Source organism: Prunus persica, chromosome G1, assembly GCF_000346465.2.
Source record: "Prunus persica cultivar Lovell chromosome G1, Prunus_persica_NCBIv2, whole genome shotgun sequence".
Lineage (NCBI taxonomy): Eukaryota > Viridiplantae > Streptophyta > Magnoliopsida > Rosales > Rosaceae > Prunus > Prunus persica.
In genome coordinates, this window is record NC_034009.1 from 27951816 (window position 1) to 27974293 (window position 22478).

The 22478-nt window shown below is 39.1% G+C and overlaps 4 protein-coding genes across 4 annotated transcripts; 3 read left to right on the forward strand and 1 right to left on the reverse strand.

Moving 5' to 3' along the window:
* Positions 3362 to 3999, reverse strand: LOC109947091. The gene is made up of 2 exons (XM_020556532.1): positions 3428 to 3999; positions 3362 to 3371 (listed from the first exon to the last, which is right to left on the reverse strand). The coding sequence occupies exons 1-2, from the start codon at positions 3997 to 3999 to the stop codon at positions 3362 to 3364; spliced, it is 582 nt and encodes a 193-aa protein (XP_020412121.1).
* LOC109946811 (protein HGH1 homolog) lies at positions 6189 to 9588 on the forward strand. Its single transcript, XM_020555668.1, has 9 exons — positions 6189 to 6343; positions 6545 to 6667; positions 6901 to 7098; positions 7362 to 7440; positions 7888 to 8033; positions 8467 to 8580; positions 8692 to 8823; positions 8976 to 9089; positions 9233 to 9588. Exons 1-9 carry the CDS (start codon positions 6290 to 6292, stop codon positions 9281 to 9283), a joined length of 1011 nt encoding a protein of 336 aa, XP_020411257.1. The 5' UTR covers positions 6189 to 6289; the 3' UTR covers positions 9284 to 9588.
* On the forward strand, positions 10657 to 13073 carry LOC18790429 (origin of replication complex subunit 6). Its single transcript, XM_007223903.2, has 10 exons — positions 10657 to 10986; positions 11067 to 11113; positions 11220 to 11324; positions 11429 to 11509; positions 11811 to 11922; positions 12029 to 12091; positions 12200 to 12287; positions 12418 to 12488; positions 12612 to 12708; positions 12799 to 13073. Exons 1-10 carry the CDS (start codon positions 10867 to 10869, stop codon positions 12876 to 12878), a joined length of 864 nt encoding a protein of 287 aa, XP_007223965.1. The 5' UTR covers positions 10657 to 10866; the 3' UTR covers positions 12879 to 13073.
* LOC18790374 (sphinganine C4-monooxygenase 1) lies at positions 18191 to 20697 on the forward strand. The gene is made up of 2 exons (XM_007225933.2): positions 18191 to 18739; positions 19782 to 20697. Exons 1-2 carry the CDS (start codon positions 18518 to 18520, stop codon positions 20331 to 20333), a joined length of 774 nt encoding a protein of 257 aa, XP_007225995.1. The 5' UTR covers positions 18191 to 18517; the 3' UTR covers positions 20334 to 20697.

Here is a 22478-nt window from a genome sequence, read left to right on the forward strand (position 1 = left end):
ATGTTCAATTTGAAGAAGTAATTGTTTGAACCTTTCATAAAGAACATGAAACAAGTTTTGGATTACACACAGTCGGAGTTTAGAACATATGACATACGTGAATCAGATGCCAGTTGCGAAACATTGACATTACCATCTATAGTGTTCAAATCCCCAATACCCTAAACTTTGATGAACAAAAATAGCCATTTTTAGTAATCACAGTTGGACAAGTTCCCAACATAATGTAAGACATTTTTAAATGAACACTGACATCACAGGTGAGTACGTACGATGTAACTACAATGAAGTAAATAACAACGCAATTCCAAAGGCAGTAGTTAACAATAAAGCAGCAATGAGGTCAGATTAGGACTTTTACCTCATACATAGGCCTCCCCCCTGAAAGCCTCGATTGCAAGCTTCAATCGGTAGTAGCCAAACTTGGATGGGTCAATGGTATGTAAAGGAATGCCGGCACTAAGGTACTCGATATATTTGACTGTCAGTAGACAAGTTAGAAGTGCACCTATTGATAACATCCGAGTATAGTGATTTAAAAGAACACAGCTTACCCATCACTTTGTTGAGGAACATCGGAAATTCTGCAAATTGTGAATGGGTTAAAGTTTGACATGTCAGTCCCCTTTCTCTTCACCGCTTCAACCTCCGATTTCTCATAAAACCTCATTTCATGCAGCACCTTTGCAAGCGTATGGGTAATAGGCTCCATGAATTGGACAAGCATACTGTTGGAGGTAAAATCAGAATACGAGTCATAGACAGTGACAGTATGTCGCACAAAGTCGACTTCTACTGCCACCCAATGGGACTGTCGAACATTATACGGGAGATAGACCTTGCGCACTTTCGTCCATGCTTGCGCATACCCATGTTGCCATGACCCATTGACAAAGTGGTGTACATTTTTGAGGTAGTTAGGGGGAGGGTCAACGGTCCTTGCAGCATATTGTTTCCTCGTGACTCGTTTCCCACTTGGCATTGCAAACGGCTGTAAAAATTGCTGCAACCAAGTGTGAAAGACACGTTACATAAACCCAAACCAAAGCACCAAAAGGAGAGACCTACATGACTCATACCAATGCAAGAACTGCAGTGACACATAATATGGATACAAAAATACCTGCAGACAAAACTCGGCGATTGTCCACTCCCTTCCAAATAGTTGCGGATGAGAGAGTTGTCTTTTGCGTATTAGAAACATGGCCATGTCAAGGTGTTGCTATTTCAGAACACAACAACCGCGTCAATATCACAATAAATGACACATAGTCAATGTCATCAAATAAGAGATTGATCGAAATAAAGCCGGGTTCAAATTGTTACCCTCGAGCTCATCCATGCAGTTTCATCTAACAGTTTGTAAAAAAAATCTGCCCCAACTTCAAATGGTTCGAGCTCCAGCTCCGCACTACAAAAACAACACTTGCAAAGTTAAATTGAAATATAATAGACAAGTGGAACACCTTGTATAATATGACAATGACACACACATGTATAGTATAGCTGCGTATAAATTGTTTGCATACATCAAAAAACAAGTATATTGGTTTTGCCAAGATACAAATCCTAACCTGATGTCAGTTTTCCAAGCCCTGCAAAGTTGTATGATAGCCTTCACATCGTCCATGGCCACGGGTTTTGTTGGATCAAAACGGGGCTGAGGTGTCTGTGCATGCAAATCAGTAACCTTCCTCTTTTTCCTGGAGGGATCGGTGAATGGACTCAACAATGGTGTCGCAGCCCGCTTAAGTCTGCACCCTTTGCCTTCAGCATCTGGTTTCCGAACCGTGGCAGTAGCCTCGTTGTCCCCTTCATCACCAACCAGACTTATGTTACATTTCATGGGAGGCCTGACCTTGCATCCCACCCCCTCAATTTCTGTCTTCTTCCAATCCTCTAACAAATGTAACATCGTTTTACAAATAACTCTATACCCATTCCCATCTTCCGGAGTAGGAAGGAGGGCATCTTCAACACTAGGAAGCTTCACATCTTCAGAGGTAGGAACCTTGTGAGGTTGTTGGTCCACTTGCCTCTCACGAACTGAAGTTTCGATTTCAGTGTCTATGACTTCCATGGCTGGGAAGGGTTCCACTCCATCAGCAGGGACTTCTGCTTCCCTTGCAGCCCCTTCTTGATCTGAGGCTGGAAAGCCTTCCACTCCATCACCACAGACTGCTGCTTCCATTTCACCCCGTTCTGTATGCATGCCTGGGAAGGCTTCTACTCCATCAGCTGGAACTTGAGTGTCCATTTTAGGTGCTGCTGTAGTCGGACTAGTAGGTTCATTTAAGGGTGACAATTCATTCTGCCCTCCTTCATTCATCTGAGCAGTACAGACTTCCTCATGGCCTTCTCCACCATAATTTTTTTTAACTCCTCCATCTCTAACTTCAAATAATGTTCGACTTCAGCAATTTTTAGGGTCAAATCCCGAATAGCCTTTTTATTTCTGTCACACTCGTTCTCATGCTTCAAACAGTTCTTCTGTACAATAGCTTCCAAGTCACGAACTCTGTTCCTAAGCCCCCGATTTGAACTACGTAGCTTAGCCAACTGATCCTTAGTACTGCGTAATTGATGCTTCAAACTGCGAACGTCATTAACAGACCCTTTGGCCTGCATATTCATGAATGCAACAGTTAGAAAGCTTACAAAAAACCCGAAAACTATTTTCACTTCAATCCTATCGTATTCGCTATATTTTCACAACATTGGAAAAAGGTCATGCTCACCTTAGAAGAGGAGGGAAGGGTGGTTGTTTCCTCAACATCCGCGTCTTTTTCTTCACTAGAAGTGCCGGTTTTTTCTTCGGCCTCATCCCCAAATAATTCAACCATTTCTTCTTCGTTGTCATCATCACCCCAACTCCAGTAAGGTTGTTGCTTCTCAATATCTGTTGGCCGGAGAAGTTGCACATCAACCTCCGATTGAAACACATAAAAAAAATCAGTGAACTTTCTAATTTTTCCTAATCATAACATCACTAATACAAACAGATCTAACCTCAAAGTTTTCAAAAACCTGACTCATAACCTCCCGAAAACGGGCTACCGTGTTGCTCCTCCAATGTAATATTCGAGGGATGTGCCTATTGTCTTCATGGACTGTGAAATGCAATGCTTCCAATGCTGGGAACACTTCAAAAGCCCAAATCTGTTCACAACAATGAAACATCAATATCTGTAAATGTATTTACATCAAATAGTTAATTGCAGGATATGTGTTCACCTGAAGAGCGAAGCCAAACCCCCTTATGATGTACTCTCTTGGTCTACCACTTCGCATTCTTGTCTGCGCTCTCTTTCCACTTTGTTTGGGCATTTTTCTTTTTTGGGGCACTTTGACTCGTTGGTATTCAGTACAAACTGCCCTCAACAGTGAAGCATTTGTCATTGCATATGACACTGCGCCCCATGGATACTTGTCAAACTCCTCTAGGTCTTCAGCCAACTTCAAATAGCGCATGTCAATAAGCACATGCTTTTCAGTACCCAATAGAACAAAATTGGCAAAATAGACCATTCCAAGCTTTAACGCATCCTCATCATCTGTGCACTCGATGAAGGCGGTGTGTAGGTCCGAAAGGGTGGCAGGTTTATTGCTGCTGAAGTATTTTCGCTTCAACGAGCAATTTTCATTTGTCGCATTCGGAATGAAAGGGAGCTTTCCGAACCTTAGCCCCGTGATGAGGCAAAATTGTTGGGCTGTGAATTGTATCAACTTGTTACCCGCAATGAATTTTATCCCGTTCACCTGTGTAACTGTCTTAGGATCAGCCTTCCTCATCAACAGGTCGTGGACAATTTGTGAATTCCACTTCAGGTCCTCTATCAGTAATAGATGACCAAAACAACTTCCCTCGAACCTCTGTAACTGCTGCGTATTGAACTTCGCCTTTATTGTTGTAATGGCGGTCCTTGTGTGTGAAAGGGCAAATGGCTTTCCTTCGTACTTCTCATCCTCAGGAATCATAAGCTTTGCTTTACAAGCCATTCTCAAGTTCCCTGCACAACAACATCATACATATGGATCATTGGTTACCCATATTTCATACGTACATTACTCAAACTAATACTTTCAACCCATTTTGATATATGTATATACATATGACAAAACCATAAATGTTTTTAAGCCTCTTTTCTACTCTCCAACTCTCTCCACACTCTCCTCTTATCTACATTCCCTTCTGCCAAATGTACATCCCATTCCATCAAAAAACCAAATACCACCCAAGTCTGAAAACAATTTCATCAACCACGGATCCACTTCATACAGGGTTTGGGCGAAATGGCTACAAGAATTACTCCAAATGCATCAATGCCTACTAAAATCTACTCATATGCAATACAGTACCACACATGGAACATCAGTATTCACAGTTATGGACTCTGTGTGCAAACTAGACACGTCAAAATGTTACTGCAACTGCAACTGCTAAACCTAGATGGATGAACATGCAATTTCCAAACAGATACTGAAGCCCCATAAAATACCATTTTCAGACATATATCACAAGCTGCAAGCAAGGAATAACAACACAATTTAGCAGGTTTTATACCACAGGGAACAGAAAATTTCCACGCCAACTAACTTTAGTATTTCAAAATCACATAATTAACCATTAACACTGGAAGGGTGCAAAATATGCTACTACGTGCTGAAACACCAATGATACCAACAAATTTACTTGTGCATTATTACTCAACACCTAATTCAGAGCCTACTGAGGTAATGGTGTGTTATAATGGAATAGCCCTTGCCACCAGAATAATTTCCCACACTAAATATGACTCATAAAATGGAAGTGAAAACAAGCATCACAAACGAACCAATCCTATATGACAAATAGCAATTTGAGGCACTGCATCGTCCATAGAGCAAAATCAATACACCAATACAAGTTTCATCCCAGCATGATCTACTTCACAGTTAAATTATATTATTATTGCAATCTCTCTAATTACTAAACTTCACAAATTCAGTCAGAGGTTAGTGAAATTATCCTTCTCAAGTGATAACCATACAAAAACACAAACTAGTCAATAACAAATACAAAACCCACCTTAGAATCACTCCTTCTCTGCACAGAACCGAATTCGAAATCCCAGCAACACCTACAGCAAATCGCGACTTTTGTCCTAACCGACTCTCACAGGATTGAGAAGGAGGAGGACGTTTGTGAACAAAGTCCTAACCGAAACCAAAATTTAGGTTTTTTTAGGCCCTGAAGGAGCAGAGAAGAAGAGAACGACGTCGATTCAAGACTCGAACTTAGAGGGAACTGAGACATCGTTTAAGGGAGAGAGCATTTAACGATTAAACCCTCTCTCTCACCGTCAAGAGCCCCCTCACCAAACCCTAACATTGACTGCAGAGAGAGAACGACAAAGTGCTGCTTAGATTTTCGTGACAGAGGGAGAAATAGAGTGGTGGTGGTCGATGGACACAGAAACCGCCGAGAGAGGAAGAGAACCGTGACTGAGCGCTGAGAAAGGGAGAGAAGCCAGGTGCGTTAGGTCGCCAATCAAAGGCCAATAACTCCCCAATACATGTGCTTTTATATGGAGGGCAGTTTGGTCATTTCACGTTCAAAAGTGATTATATCAGAACACAATTTGTAACCTGATTATTTCAGAATACCACTTGTGAAAAGTGATTATGTCAGCATATTCCCCAAAATTAATCTTATGTGAATAGTAAGTGCCATTGAGTTGATATGACAATGGGTTTAGCAAAAAATAATTGCTAGAGCAGATACTATTCACACTATTCACATGAACAGTAGCAATTCTTACTCGCCTTTATATTTTACCATAATAAATGAGTGAAAATGCTCTAAACGTTAATTTTATCAATAGTTGAACACCCAACCCAACATGGAAAAGATCAAAAAAATAGTTGTGAAATAACAACAAATAATTTTAGCCTATTTATTTAATATATATTAATTTGTATTTTCAAGTGGAAAGCAATTTTCTAGAACAAAAATAGTGAAAAATATATATGTGATTTAAATACGTGAAATTCGTTTTGATTAATAAATTGTGTATAAAAAAAAAACATTTGTGGGTTGGGCCAAACCGAACTGTGGCTGGGTCGTTGGTGAAAATTGTTCCCTCCGCGGAGCGGACAGTAGAATCGAGACGCTGCGTTTTGGTTGGTCAAAACGTAGGACGGGGATACGACGTCGTAACTGCAAAATGAGTTTCTTCAGCACGGAGCCTGCTCTCTGAAAAAGTGATTTGTGGCTGCGCTGCGCGAGCTGCGAAAGACAAGAATAACAATGGCGACGGAGCTGGAAGAACTAGTGGGATTTCTATCTTCTCCATCTCCAACAGTAAGTAATCTTCACACTTGATCAAACCCAACCCAGTTTACTAATCCTACTCGCAAACAATCCTACTTGCTTAGTAATTAAAAGAAAAAAAGCTGGTTTTTATTTTTAGAATTTTAATTAGTTTAAGGGAATTACATGTAACGTACTTGTCGTCTCTTTGATTTGATGGTAACTGTTTATTTATTATTTATTATAATTAAGGTGACGAAGGCAGCTGTTGATATCGTTCGGGGACTAACCGGGTCTGAAGATGGCTTGCAGTCTCTTGCCAATTATGCAAAGATTCTGCTGCCTTCATTGGCTCGCCTCTTAGCTGGAAAGAAGGTGCTTAATTAGCATGGAAGTTCCTCTTGACAACTTTTATTTATTTATTTATTTCCTGTGCTCGTTTATAAAATTCTTCAATTTGATGTTTACAAAGTAATGCAAATAGAGCAACTGAGTTTACGTTTTTGATTCTATAAGCACTGTGCAGCAGGCTAACTGGTTCTTACAATTCTCTGGTCTGATGGGTATTTATTTGGAAATATAAAAATTGGTTTTACATCATGTCTCAGGAGGTCTCAGAACCTGCAGCAGAAGCTCTTGTTAATCTTTCACAAAATTCAGGTCTAGCAGCAAAGATGGTTGAAATGGGAATGATTAACGCAGCTATGGACATTTTATATAAGCCAGATTCAAGTATTGGCCGATTGTTGGCTATGCTTTTAGTTAATCTCACACAGTTGGATGTTGGTGTTGCTTCTTTACTGCAGGTGTGGCTTTTTTCTTACTTCATCTTATGATTATCAAATCCCCTGGAAACATTGTTGGAGAAATTGCACTCTTAACAAGCATTTTCGTTTTTTTTTTTTGGTGTTTTGAAAAAAGGCAGAGTTTTGTTTATTTATCTCTGTACATCCATCAATAAAGAAATAAAATATTTGTTCATGTTTTCGTCACATAACGATTGCACTTTTTTTGTGCTTCGTCCATGAAAGATTAGTTAGTAACAGTGTGAATTATATATATTTGCTAGACTGGAGAAGAGAAGATGCAAGGGCTCTATGTTATGAAGCTTGTGAGATCATTTTGTAGATCCTCCGATGAAGCTAGAGGTGTGTTTTCAATTTTGAAATTGATTTGTTTTGACTTACACAAAGATGTAATCTTAATGCCTAAATTTGAAAACTGGTAATTCTTCTACTCAGTACATGTTGGTGGAGAAGCATAAAAGTTAAGTTTGCATTGTTGTTCCTCTAGATCATTTTAGGTTCCCCGAGGTCACCATCAATGGGTGGTTTCAGACAATTAATCTCTGAGTTTCTCGTAAAATCCTTGATTGTGACATTTATTTCTTTTTTCTGGTGACATAAGTGCCTTTAGTTGGCCAGATGTCTCTTTGGTGATCCAAGATCACATGATTACTATGATAGTTCTTGACAGAGTTCAGAAATACACAAGTTCTAGCTCTATAAACGTATAATTTTCACGTTGATTCTTGTTTGCAGTCTCCAATATTAGCATGCTTTACTCACTACATTTTTTTGTTGCACATGTATCAGAAGATCCATTTGAACATGTCGGTTCCGTACTTGTCAACATCTCAAAGCAGGAAGCAGGCAGGAAGCTTTTACTGGACCCTAGGCGAGGGCTTTTAAAGCAGATTATTAGGCAGTTCGACTCTTCTAGTCCTTTAAGAAGGAAGGGGGTATGTACACCACAAAGGAGCAAGATAAGAACTCTTCTTTGTTGTTTACTCTATATTTCACCTTTGATTGTCATCAGTTAGTAACAAAAGTAGGTAACCAATGCTTGGGCTGTTGTTAGCAGCCAAGCAAAAGATGAACTAGGTCTCGTACAAATTAGAGGATAATTATTTGAGAAGGTCCTTAAACAAAATGTTAATTTACTAATTTTATGTAATCATGCTTTACAGTCTGGACCTTAAAAAAAAAGGGCTTTACAATCTGGACATTTATGAGCTAGCAGTTAGATTTTCTGGATGAGTTCAGAGTCTTCCAGCTATCAAGCACAGCTTACTCTGGTCAAGGTTGAGCAGCCAAGCTGGGGGCCAATCTAACCAAGGGAAGCTTAGTTAGTCACTGCTTACTTATGTTAATGAGATATTTGTTTGCTTTTAGGTTTCTGGAACTATTCGCAACTGTTGTTTTGAAGCTGAGAGTCAGCTTCAGAATTTGCTTTTGATTTCAGAGTTTCTCTGGCCAGCTCTGCTTCTGCCAGTTGCTGGTAACAAGGTAAACATTCAGCATCTTCTTGACTTTTGAGACTTTCATATGTTTGTCTCTCTGCTATCCTACACATTTTTTTTGGATTCATTTTGTATTGATCCGGTAAGTTTTGCCCAGATTTATAGTGAACAGGATAGATCTAAAATGCCACTTGAGCTTGGGAGTGCTCTCTCAATTGAGCGTGAACCAGTTGATGATCCTGAAATTCGTGTTCAAGCACTGGAGGCAGTATACTTAATCTCATTACAGGTCAAATGAGTAACTTTTTTTTTCTTTTCTGGGTTCACTATTTTATTTGTCCTCCTTTCTCTTTATCTTTGTTGTAGTTTTATTCTCTCATTGGCAATATTTATAGTTTCTTCACAACATTTAACCACATGTATGGTTCTATCGCCTTCCAGGAGGCAGGTCTAAGAGCCTTTTGGTCTGTCAATGGACCGAGAATAATACAAGTTGGTTATGAAGATGAGGAAGATCCTAAAGTAATGGGAGCATATGAGCAACTTGGCTCCATGGTATGTTAAAATTTCTACCCTCACACATAGACATAGACACTTTTTTCTCATTGCGGCTTCTTCTTCCTCCACTTCATATTCTATTATATATCATGTGCTTTTTCCTGTGACAACTAATATTACTGCCATCACTGTTTTACCAGTTGATTAATAGCAGCGGGACGGAGGAGCCAACAACAGAGACAACGAATTAGCAACACCGGTGTTCATTCATTTGATCGAGCAGATCTTCCACAAGCAATTTTCAGCTGGTTTGGAATGGAGCATGTGATTTAGGGATTGAAATCTGAATTGTTGTTATTCTTGGAGGGAAAGAGATGGCACTGGTTAGGGATGTTGAAATAGATTTACTTGGTAGTTTCATTTGTTCTTATGTGAACCCTCTTCTTTTTTTCTGAATCTCTCAAGTTGGCAAATCGAATCTTTTACTTTTTTATAGATTAGTCACCGGCTCAAGGTGGCCAACAATTTAAATCTTGAATCCAATTCGTTTCGTGCCCCTGCCTGCCAGGCTCATCAAATAGCATTTAATCAATTAAATTTTTTTTCACTGAATAAATTTGACCAAACACGCCATAAAGATTTGGTCCAGCTATGATTAGCTTCACGCACCACCAAATGATATATATATATATATATATATATATATATATAAAGAACTTTCATTTTGGATTCCTCAAATAATTTATTTGAGGTATATTTTTATAAGGCCTATTTTACATTGTATTTCACTAATCAAAACCGTTTATTTTATAGATATTTATTTAGAGATATCTCTACAAAAAATACTTGAATCTGATATCATTTGACTATTCGACTCAATTGCATTATTGAAATTCAAGTACTTTTTTGAAGCAGTGTGTTCATTGATTTTGTTGGTATCAATTTTAATAATTTTCAATTTGAATAATTTTTTGTAAGGATGATATCTGAATGAATATGTGAAAATAGATTGCTTGGATTGTTAATTTTTTTATTTTATAGAGGACCCTAAATGGTGTTTATCAATAAAATTATTTGAAAGATCTCTTAATAAAAATTGAATATATATATATACAGTCCCCTTCTATTGAGGGATCCCTCAAATAATTTTATCTGAGGGACGCCCTTTAGGGTACCCTACAATTTTTTTCCCAATAATCCAAACCATCTATTTTTTAGGTCTTCATTCATATATATCCTTACAAAAAATTAGACAGATCGAAACCGTTTCGACATCCAATTGTGTCTCACAAAATCAATGAACACGGTGCTTCAAGAAAATGCTAAAATTTCAATAACTTAATTGAGTAGTCAAATGATATCGGATTCAAGTGATTTTTTGTAGAGATAATATTTGAATGAGTATCTACAAAATAGAAGGTTTGAATTAGTGAAATACAATCTGGAGTGGGGCCTACAAGGAGTGTCCCTCTTATTTGAGGGATCCCTCAATAAAAGCTCTCTATATATATATATATACTTAAAATGAAATTGCTATTTATGGATCACCCCACAAAATATCATTTTATAACAAAATTTACGAATATTAAGTACCCCTACCCGAGAAATCGCGTTTAGCAATTTACAAAATCAGCGGGAATCTTTAATTTCGCAGCGGCGCCAAAAACTACCCGGGAAATCCAGTGTAATCTTTTAAGCGCGAAAACCACCGATTTCATCTCCCGCCATTTCAAGTGCTCAAATGGCAACGCCAATGCCAAACCCACTCCTCTCTCACTCACTCTCTCTCTTTCCGCCAAAACCTGACAAACAGTGAGAGCCCATCTCAAGAAAGATGGATCTCTCAGACATAGCAAGGAAGCTTGACCTCTCCGACTCCAAGCACGTCATCCGCAGAGCCGCCGAGCTCCGCCGTCTCTGTGACATCCAGTTTGACTCTTCTATAATCGGCGTCGTAAGTTTCATTCGAACCCCATATCCTTGTTTGATTGATTTTTCGAATTGGGTATTTATCAAGTTGCTTATGATTTGCAGGGTGAGGTATGCAAAGCTGTGATTTGCTTAGAAATCGCCGCAACAAGGTAAACGAAAACAAAAAAATTTCTTTTTGCATAGTCTCTTGCGTGCGTTTTAAGATTCATATTGGGTCTTTGTGGTTGTAATTCTTTTGGGTTGAATGGCTTATAGGTCGGGGCTTCTATTCGATCGGCAAAAAGCGATAAGGTTGAGTGGGATGTCTGAAAAGGCTTACACCAGATCCTACAATTCCATGCAGAACGGTCTTGGGGTCAAGTGGGTTTTCGTTTTCTCCTTTGCTTTGTTCCAATTTTTATGCCATTTTTGGTTTAGTGGATTCTGATTGTTCGATTGGATTGTATGTTGTGGTGGTGGTGTAGGAACAAGCTGGATGTTAGAGAACTGGCAATTCAGTTTGGGTGCGTTAGGATCATCCCCTTTGTGCAGAAGGGTTTGTCTCTGTAAGATTCAATTTCCTTTCCACAATGCAAATTCAATCTCTTTCGTTTTTCTGTATGGGACTGCCATATTACATGTTAGATGTTCGACAAAATGCTTCTGAACATCAAGTTTTGTTGGCTTAGCATGCCTTTGGATAATTTAGTTATTATGGATGCTGTCTGGTCCCAGAGGATTAAACAATTATAAGTAGAGACCCTTTGGACAAGACAAATTTCTTTGCCTGATATTTTTGTGGTTAGGGATGTTGTTTGGTAAATGGCTTGATTCTAAGTACGAATTTCTTGTACTCTTATATTTCAGTTACAGGAGTCGGTTTCTTGCATCACTGCCAGCGTCTCGGCGGGCAAGTGCTGACTTCACTCGACCTGTCTTCATTGCCGTGGCATTCTACTTGTGTGCCAAAAAACACAAGGTATCCCATGATTGATCCCTCTCTCACTTGATTCAGGGACAAAAAAGAGAGGTTTCCATCCCTATAGTTTTCACTAATTACATTGTCATATCCTGTATGTTTGCAGCTAAAGGTAGACAAACTTAAGTTGATTGAGCTCTGTGGTGCATCTGAATCTGAATTCTCTTCGGTAAGATACAAACTTTCTTACTATTCCATAGTCCCTCCTGTTGCCAATCATAATTTCTTTCTATCTTTCATTATATATTTCTATCTTATTTGACAACTTCTTTCGCAGGTTTCTACTTCCATGAAGGACTTGTGCTTTGATATATGTGGGATTGAAAAGGAAAAGAAAGATCCCAAGGATGTCAAGGGAAACCGAGGTTGGTGTCTGCTGCTGATTTTATGTTTTAACTTTGCCGTGGAGCAGCACTTTTGAGATTTTTTCAGCCCCTAGAATTTTGGTTTTTCAGACAACTTCCTACGTTATATATGTTTATTGTTTGTGTGCAGAACTTCTAGATGTTTTGCCAGAGAAAAGAAAACTTGAGGATGGTGGTTATTCATCTGATGAAGGAGCTGAGGTACTAAAAGCTAATTCTGATTCTATTTGTTCCTTAAAACTCATTACGTTTGTTGGCAAAACATAAATTCAAAGATTTGGATATAGTGAAATGTAACATTGTAACTGTTTGATGCACTTGCAGCCTTCAAGTTACAAGAAGCACAAAAAGATGGAAAAGCAGGCCTATGAGGGTTGGAAAACCACTGTCATTGCATCAAATAACCAAACCAAGGCAAAAGGTTTTGAAGGCAATTCCTTTATCTTTTTCACACTGCACCAATGCACATTGAGATAGAAGAACCTAACCATGTGTGTTTGTTTTTTCTCAGTTCTTTGCAAGCCCACCAGACAAACTCGGTTAGACTTTCTCAAGGACGTACCCGATACCCAGAACTTGAAGGCTGTATAGGACGACATCTGAAAACAAACTTATCAATATCCAAAGAAATCATATGCAAACTTTGAGTGAAATGTATCAAAAGTACCAAAACTTCAGCCATGAATATATGATGAGGTGCTGTGTTTTGGGCTGGGCTGATTTGTTCTTACCTTGTGAATCTGATATTGGAAGAGAATAAATTTAATTGATAGGTACAATTGGTTATACAAGAGTGTCTTAGTGTACAGGGAAACAAGTCCTCCAATCTAGGAAACTTACTAGGAAAGTAAATCCTAATTACAACAGTATTGATATTAATTGATATTATACAAACTTATTTTCTAACACTCCCCCTCAAGTTGAAGAGTGGATATCAAGAACTCTCAACTTGCGAACAAGATTGTTGAATTCTTCTCGTCCCAACGCTTTAGTAAGAATATCGGCTAATTGAGAGGATGAACTCACAGCCTCACAGCAATCAAACCTTCTTGAATCTTATCTCGAATAAAATGACAATCCATCTCAATATGTCTTGTTTTCTCATGAAATACTGGATTAGTAGCAATATGTAAAGCTATGCGCAAATCCTTGAGAAGGGATCGAAGCCAAGACAACTCACAACATGCTGCCACCATAAATCTATATTCAGCTTCTGTTGATGATAAAGATACAGTTTTTTGTCGCTTCGATTTTCATGAAATTAAAGAAGATCCCAGAAACACACAACAGCCTGTAGTAGACTTTCTTGTATTAGGACAACCTGCCCAATTAGAATCACATAAGGCACGTAAAGTCAAGTCATTCTGAGAAGACAATAATATCCTTGACCTGGTGATTTTTTCAAATAACGAAGAATGCGGAGTGCGGCCTCCATGTGAGGTTTACTTGGGGAATGCATAAACCTGCTTAAGACATGAATAGAGTAAGTAATATCTGGCCTTGTGATGGTCAAATAAATTAAGCGACCAACGAGTCTTCTATAATAAGCTGGATCTTTAAGTAATTCACCCATTATCTGAGAGCTTAAGACCTTTTTCCATAGGAGAATCAACAGGTGCGGCACCTAGGAGTTTTGCATTCTTCAAAATTTCCAATGCATACTTGCGTTGAGATAAGAAAATGCCCTGTTTTGATCTTGATACCTCAATCCCCAAAAAGTATTTCAAATCTCCAAGATCTTTAATGCGAAAATGATGGTGCAAAAATCCTTGAGTGCCGAGATAGCTATAGGGTCATTGCCCGTGATAACAATGTCATCAACATAGCAAACCATTGACGAGAAGCTTGCTTTAAACCATAAAGAGATTTATGAAGGCGACATACCAAGTTCTCTCCCTGTCGCCGAAGACCAGGTGGAGGGAGCATGTAGATTTCCTCATGGAGATCACCATGAAGAAAAGCATTGTTGACGTCAAGCTGATGAAGGGGCCAATTACGGGGGGTAGCAAGAGCAGGGAGGCAGCGGACAGTGGGCATTTTGGCAGTAGGAGAAAAAGTATCATAATAATCAACACCTTCTAGCTGAGTAAAACCTTTAGCAACTAACCGGGCTTTATATCGCTCAACAGAGCCATCTGATTTAAGCTTTATTTTATACAACCACCGACAACCAATGGGCTTCTTTCCAGCAGGTAACGGAGTAAGACTCCAAGTGTGGTTATCGGACAAGGCTTGCAATTCAGACTGCATGGCCTCTTGCCAATGAGACTGGGAAACAGCTTCCTCATAAGAACTGGGTTCAACAATGTTACTGACTTTTGTAATGAAAGCAAGGTGAGCCGAGGAATAACAATGATATGAGAGATAATTGCAAAGCGGAAAACGTGTACCTTTAGGAGGACCCTGCAGTAAAGAAGACGAGTGATCAGGGATGGGCAACATGACCTAATTGGAGATGTAGTCACGTAAGCGAACGGAAGGCACAGAGATGCGTTCAGATCAGCGGATAGGTGGTGGTTTAGGTGTGGGTGCATGAAGACTGGTGGCGGTTGAACTATGGGCGCTCTCAGCTGGTGGGGATAATAGCAAAGGCGAACCAGGCTCATCAGGCTCGATGGTGGTGTCAGATGGGGACGAAGGCATGGGATGTGGACTAGTGGGGGTTGACTCAGGTAAAGTAGCGGCTGGAGAAGAAAAAATTGGGTCCACGTCAGAAGGGAAAGGAGGAGCCGGAAAAGAAGAGGGAACCGAAAGTGAAGAGAGGGAAGGAAAAATGTGATAGGGAAAAATATTTTCATGGAATTTAACATCACGACTTGTGAAAATTTTGTGAGACTCAAGATCATAAAGTTTGAAGGCTTTTTGACTAAAGGGATAACCAAGGAAAATAGATGGAATAGCACAAGGAGCGAATTTATGTGTCACATGAACATTAGTGGCATATGCAAGACAACCAAAAATGCGAAGGTGAGAGAAAGACGGTTTTTTGGAATAAAGACATTCAAAAGGAGTGTTAAAAGAAAGAAGAGAAGTAGGAAAATGGTTGATCAGATGAACTGCAGTTAAAACACATTCCCCCAAAAATTTGGAAGGAAGATTGGCCTGAATTTTTAAAGCACGAGCCGTTTCAAGGATGTGGCAATGCTTACGTTCTACGACCCCATTTTGTTGAGGCGTATAAACGCAAGAGTGTGGAAAAATGACGCCATGTTCATGAAAGAAAGTCTGAAGAGAAAGAAATTCCCCTCTATTGTCGGCACGAAGCTGTTTAATTTGGGAATTAAATTGAGTGCCAACAAAAGAAAAAAAAGGTTTTTAACACATGTTGAGTCTCATATTTATAGCGCATTAAAAATACCCACGTAAAGCGAGAATAATCATCAACTATTGTAAGAAAATAACGGGCACCAGAAATTGACGAATGCTTATAAGGGCCCCAAATATCACAATGAATTAAATTAAATGTTTTGACAGAGGAAATTGAACTTGTTCCGAAAGGGAGACGACTCTGCTTTGCCAAGAGACAAACATGACAAGTGTTATTAGAGACAAAAGGGAAATCTATTAAATGCTTAGACATAAAATTTAATCTGAAGGAAGAAATATGGCCAAGACGACGATGCCAAAGGTCGGTAATGGTGACAATTTGGTTGCAGGATGGACGGTGAGACGGATATTGGTGGGTTGTGTTGGGGGGTCTGCCAATAGTGCCACCAAATAATAAAGCCCGCCATGTTGCTTACCCAAACCAATCATCTTCCTCGTAGCAAGGTCCTGCAAAATACACAAATATGGGAAAAAAGTCACTGAACAATTCAAATTTTTTGTAAGCCTACTCACAGACATCAAATCTATTGTGAAAGTAAGTACACATAGCACATCACGCAAAGTATAAGTAGAATTGAGAGGGAATGATCCTGTTGTAGTAATTGAAGCCTTCTCCCCACTAGGCATACGAACCGGTTGCATAGAATGATCAATATTACGATGATCTAACAATTTTGGAGAAGAAACAATGTGGTCAGTCGTGCCACTGTCGATAATCCATCGCTGGAATTTTAATTTTGACAAACCTTTATTGGTGGCAGCGGCATTGACCTGGGATTTTTTGTCAGGCATTGGTTTGTCATGCATGATAGCCAACATTTGCTGAATTTGAAGGTCCGAAAGGCCGGACATAAGGACTGCATCTCATCCTTGGTTGGGCCTTCCGAAACATGATTGGAAGATGGACCACCGTGATTTTTCTTAGGTTTGTGGCGTGGATGACCTTCTGGATACCCATAAAGCTTCCAGCAGGTATCAATGTGATGGCCATCATCATCACAATGGGTGCAATGGGGTCGGTTTTTGAAGATCTAGCGCGACGGTCAGGTCATCACGATTGGAGGTCTGGGAACGGTTTTAGTCTGACCTGTCAGTGCGACGATCCTCGCGGTTGGTGGATCGATTCTGATTAGGGCGTCCAGTTCTAACAGCCATGGCAGCAGTATCGGAGGTTCCAGCAGCGGCTCGTGAGGCTCCAAGCGTGCGTTGCTTTTCTTCTTGGCTGATGAAGGCATATGCTTACCTAATAGACGGCAAGGGATTCATCAAGAGAATTTGGCCATGCACATCACTGTAAGACTCATTCAATCCAATAAGGAATTGCATGAGTTTGTTGCGATCACCATGGGCTGCACAGGTACAGGTAGAAGAATCTGTGTAGGAAGCAAGTTCATCCCAAAGACTTTTCAACTTGGTATAATAGGCAGTAACTGACAATTGGTCTTGTGTCAAATATGAAGTCTCCAGTTGAAGTTAGAAGATACGAGGAGCGTTGCTTTGAGAGAATCGTTCACGGAGATCCTCCCAAATTTCACGGGCTGTGGTGCAATATATGACACTATCGCCGATTTTGGGGATCAAGCTTGTTGACAATCCAGGAGAAAACCATGTCGTTACAGCGCATCCATACCGCGTGTTCATCAGGATTGGATTCCGATGACGGCTTTTTGAGAGTTCCATCAACAAAACCCAATTTATTCTTTGCGTTCAATGAAACAGTCATGCATCTGCACCACGTTGCATAATTATCTCCATTTAAAGGCTTTGGTACAATTACCAAACCTGGATGATATGAATTATTGATGTAGTAAAGACTTGAAGGTTCAACCTTGAATGTGCCAGAGGAATCACCCATGGTTTTCGGCGTCGAAAGATCTGCGGCACGAGAAGGTAAGGTGAGGCATGAAAAGAAATATGAAGAGCTAGAGATTGATGTCCTGCTTTGATACCATGTGAATATGATATTGGAAGATAATAAATTTAATTGATAGGTACAATTGGTTTATACAAGAGTGTCTTAGTGTATAAGAAAACAAGTCCTTCAATCTAGAAAACTTACTAGGAAAGTAAATCCTAATTACAACATTATTGATATTAATTGATATTATACAAACTCATTTCTTAACATAACTGGATCTCAATTGCTTGTTTGCAACGTTCTTTTATGAAAATACCCCCAAAAAAAGATGAATTTTTTTAATAAAAAAAATTATAGTCCTCACCGGCTATTGTGCAAGTCTTCTTATTGACACGTGCAGAGGGCACTTTGGACTTTTTATGCTTCGGGTCGAATTGTCGGCTTTGAAACGGTAGAAAAATCTTCCAGTCATTTTCCAGTCAAACCCGGTGTCCTTTTTTGTCCGTCCCACAGAAAGGCAAACCCTGAAACAAAAAAAGAGTAGGTCCCCAGTTTTATTCCCGTGCGGACGCAACATGCCACGCATCCTTTCCAAATGGGCTGCTTTAACGATGAAAAACTCCTACGAAATAGGGGACCGACGCCAGTTCTTTCCGCAAAGAGGCCACGTAGCAAGTTCACGTCCACAAATATGAAATCACAAACACCAAAATAAACCTCCACAAACGATACGAGGGTTTGAATATTCTCTCTCTCTCTTTCTCGCACATTGATTTCAACGAGTCTAACGAGCCTGCTCTCATTTTAAAAATCCAAACTTGACCCACTTCTTCTTCAACGATCGATAAATGTTATCTCAAAATTTCATTTTTAAAACTCTATATTCCAACCAACGTCAATAATAGTGGGAAAGGCCTATTTTAGTTAGGGTTAGGTTTCTCTTCTCCTATTTAGGATTTTGGGTTATTTGGGGAAAATCATCCTATCTCATGCAAATTTCGATTCTTGGGTTCCCTTTTTGATCATCGTTTTTCCTTTTTCAAAGATGGGATTTGAGGTTTCTGATGAGCTATTGGGAACTTTCGTCCCAGTTTTGATATATTGGGCGTACTCGGGGATTTATGTGGTTCTGGATTCGTTTGAGAACTACCGGCTTCACACGAGGAAAGACGAAGATGAGAAGAATTTGGTGTCCAAGAGAACGGTGGTCAAAGGGGTTCTTCTTCAGCAAACCATTCAGGCTATTGTTGCTATCCTCCTGTTTACGGTATCACTTCATTTTTTTTCTCTTTCATTTCACATGAAGATTAAAATTTGGTCAATGATCGAGAATCTTCGTAGCTTCAGCTAACATATTGATTTATGAATTGTGCAAGATTAGTTGTTTTGTGGGTAATTATTACTGTTTGTGGTAGTGAATTCCGATGAAGAAAATTGGGGCTAAAATTCTGTTGATTTTGCATATAAATTTCTCCGTGAAATAAATTGGTGTTTTCAGTGTGTTATTTCTGTGGTGTGATAATTGTAGTATGCAGGCTACTAAACCTTCTGCCTAGTTGTATAACATCTTGAATTTTCATATATGGTTAGAACAATGGTTGGCAATTTGATGATTACAGGAGTTCCTGCGGTTTTTGATGTTGTATGATTAATATATTATCACCTTCATAGTTCTTATCCTCTTCTTGTTATATGCTATTGGGTGATCAATAACTTATCTAATTAACTAAGTTTCAGCTTTTAGTGGTCCATTGTATTTATCCTAATCCTTTAGTGATCCTGATCCTAAATTTATCTAAATACCTAAGCTTTACTGTCGAAGTTGTTTGAATTTTCAAGTGAGCGACTTGCTCGTTAATTCTGAGCTTCTTTCATTTTTTTGTTTCCATAAGAGGAAACTGTTACATGATTATAGAAAATTGTCCACCTTTAGGCAATAAAAGGAAAATATTTGCAATGGATTCTGCATTTTTTCTTCACTTGCTTTTGATTCTACCATGGATGTAGCTTTGTTCAGAAAGTCAGTTCACACTTTCATTTTATTTAAGCCCCAATTGATATATGAAGGCGAGTCGTTACTGCAATTGTCTCATTGATTTGGGGATAATGTCATGGAAATTTTGTTTTCATTCGCCGCACCCTGCCATCAGCTGTTTTTCATTTCCAGCCCCCTACTCGAGTGTTCTGATTGTTACATTGGTTGAGAAAATTCAGACCTGATGCATCATCTATGATATGCTCATGCATGCTTGATGGTTTTGACATGTGTGTCTTATGACTTCTTTTTATTGTACTTTGTTATTGTATAGGTGACGGGAAATGATGATGGGGATTCAGGTGTAAAGCCTTCTTTCATTGATCTAGCAAGACAGTTTGTTACTGCAATGATTGTTTTGGATACCTGGCAATACTTTATGCACAGATACATGCATCACAACAAGTTTTTATACAAACATATCCATTCCCAACATCACCGGCTTGTTGTGCCCTATGCATTTGGAGCTCTGTACAATCACCCTGTGGAGGGACTTCTTCTTGACACAATTGGTGGAGCCTTATCTTTTCTCCTCTCTGGCATGTCTCCTAGAGCCTCCATATTCTTCTTCTCCTTTGCCACCATCAAAACCGTAGACGACCATTGTGGATTATGGCTTCCGGGGAACCTGTTCCATGTATTTTTCAGTAATAATACTGCTTACCATGATGTCCACCACCAGCTCTATGGAAGCAAGTACAACTTCTCCCAGCCGTTCTTTGTTATGTGGGATAGGATACTTGGTACCCATATGCCTTACTCATTAGAGAAGAGAGCAGGTGGGGGATTTGAAGTGCGGCCTAAGAAAGTAGACAAGGAGAATTGATTCTTGCTTGAGGAAACACGAATCTATATTGATTGTACCAGTATTAGGGAACCTCACTGCTTGCATAGTTTGTTGTATATACATAAATATTGTTGTGCCTTATTCTTTTGTTTTCTTCTTCGAATGAGTTTTAAAACTTAGTTGTGGAATTGAGAATTCATGTATCGAGATAAAATCTGACAGCAGCTTCAATTTGGTTTGAGCATCTGATATGGAGCAACTGTTATGGGGGGCTTACTTGCTCATTTAGTCTCATTTTCACTAAATTGTTTTCCAATTCCTGTTCATGCTGTAATGATCAACATTCTGGTGGTGTCATGTTATTCGATCTCTGTTAATAAACTCTCTGGTTTTTTGGTTTAAAGCACGATAATTTACTAAGGAAATGGTTATGTTGTTTACGGATTAACTAGAATTATCAGCTAGAGGTTTTATGTGATAAGCTCGCTCTCTAGAAAATTTTCACCATCATACGAACCTTTTAAAGTTTGATTGTTGGTTGAAAATTCTTGCTGATATTATGGATCCAAAAGGGACTTACTTTTTTTTACCATTATTCTTACAGGAACCGACACCTCTCGCCACGATTTCTGAGTGCTTCCCAATCATTATCATCAACGTGTGAAATATAATACATGTATGTATGCCCTACCTAACAAGATAGTTGAGTTTGCCATTTTGAAGCATACACTTGATCTGCTATTCTAACCACAGAAAGCTTCCTCCAGCTCCAAATTCCGCACAACCCAATTCGACTCACTTGTGTTGTGTGTTTGAGATTTATCATGCATGTGTTCTCAAGCATTTATGGCCCAACAACCTTCTCTGTCTTGATCTTGAATTACATCTTCACCTCATCGACATGCACAATTGCAGATGCTTGTCTCCTTACCTCTCTACTCTGCCTTCTCACGCCATTGCGTTGTGTGTTTTGTAACTTATTATTTACATCATGACAAGACAAGTGGAATGTTTCTAAGACTAAAATCTACTCTCTGCCCAACAACAACACACACATAAAGTTGGAAACTTTCTCTGATTGTTCATTTGGGATTAGTTCTAGCAATGAAATGGTTAAAAATACCTGCTAAAAATGACTCTTCTTCAAGTGGGCATGCTATTTTTCCACATCCAAAAAGACTGGTCCTATGTTTTGATTTTGAAACAAAATGGTCCACTGTATTTATAAGGTAGTTGCAGATTTTGATTGCACATCCAATTATGTTCTAATCTAATTATAATGAATGTTTCACCGGGAGAGTGTCAATTTTGGACGACATTCCTTTGCTTTAAAATTGAAAGCTAGACATTAAATAGCTGGATAATGGAAAAGAATAAGATGCAGCTACAGATATAAATGACTAAATTGATTGAATTATTAGCAAGACTTTGGAACCTTAGAGACACATGGGAACCTTTCTGGCTTTTGGCCCCTTCATGGTTAAACTTTTTTTTTGGGAACTTGTGGAATCTTTCTAGCCCCTGAGGGTGAGGGTCCCTAAAGTAAAGCACTTTATGGGTGATTATAATGTTGCTTCTTCTAATACAAAAAGGAAAACCAAATCCATCCCGATGAGGAGCTTTCTGTTTTCCTATGGTAGTTTAACAAGTGTAAAAAAGTGGTTAACTGTTTAACTCTTACATGGTAGTTTAATTAGTTGAAGGCTTTCCTTTTTTACAGCTTACACAGCCGACAATAAAAAAGGATTATGGTAATTAAGTGTCTAGAGCTTTCTAAATTTGGTATATATCACCTCAGATGTGGTCCTCAAGAGGATATGGACAAGATGTTTGACAACTCAGTCATGTTAGGCTCCGGTTTTGAGTTGCTTCTTTGTGAAGCGCATTGAAAGTGGAGTGTTAAGGGCCTCAGGTTTAAATCACAAATATACAAGAAAAAGAAAGCTAGATTTGTAGCCTTCTAAGGATGTCATGGCAGAGGAAGCATTTGAAAACTGAAAAGTAACTTTCCTATGCACGCCTGAAGAAAAGTGCCCGTGCCCGTGCCTCTCTGCACACTGCAGACCAATTTGTTTGCAACAGCAGCCCAGCAACTTACACTTTTTGCCAAAAGAAAAAAAAAACAATACTGGCAGAAACTAGTATGAAAACTAGTTAGAATGTATTATACATTGTCCAGGAAGG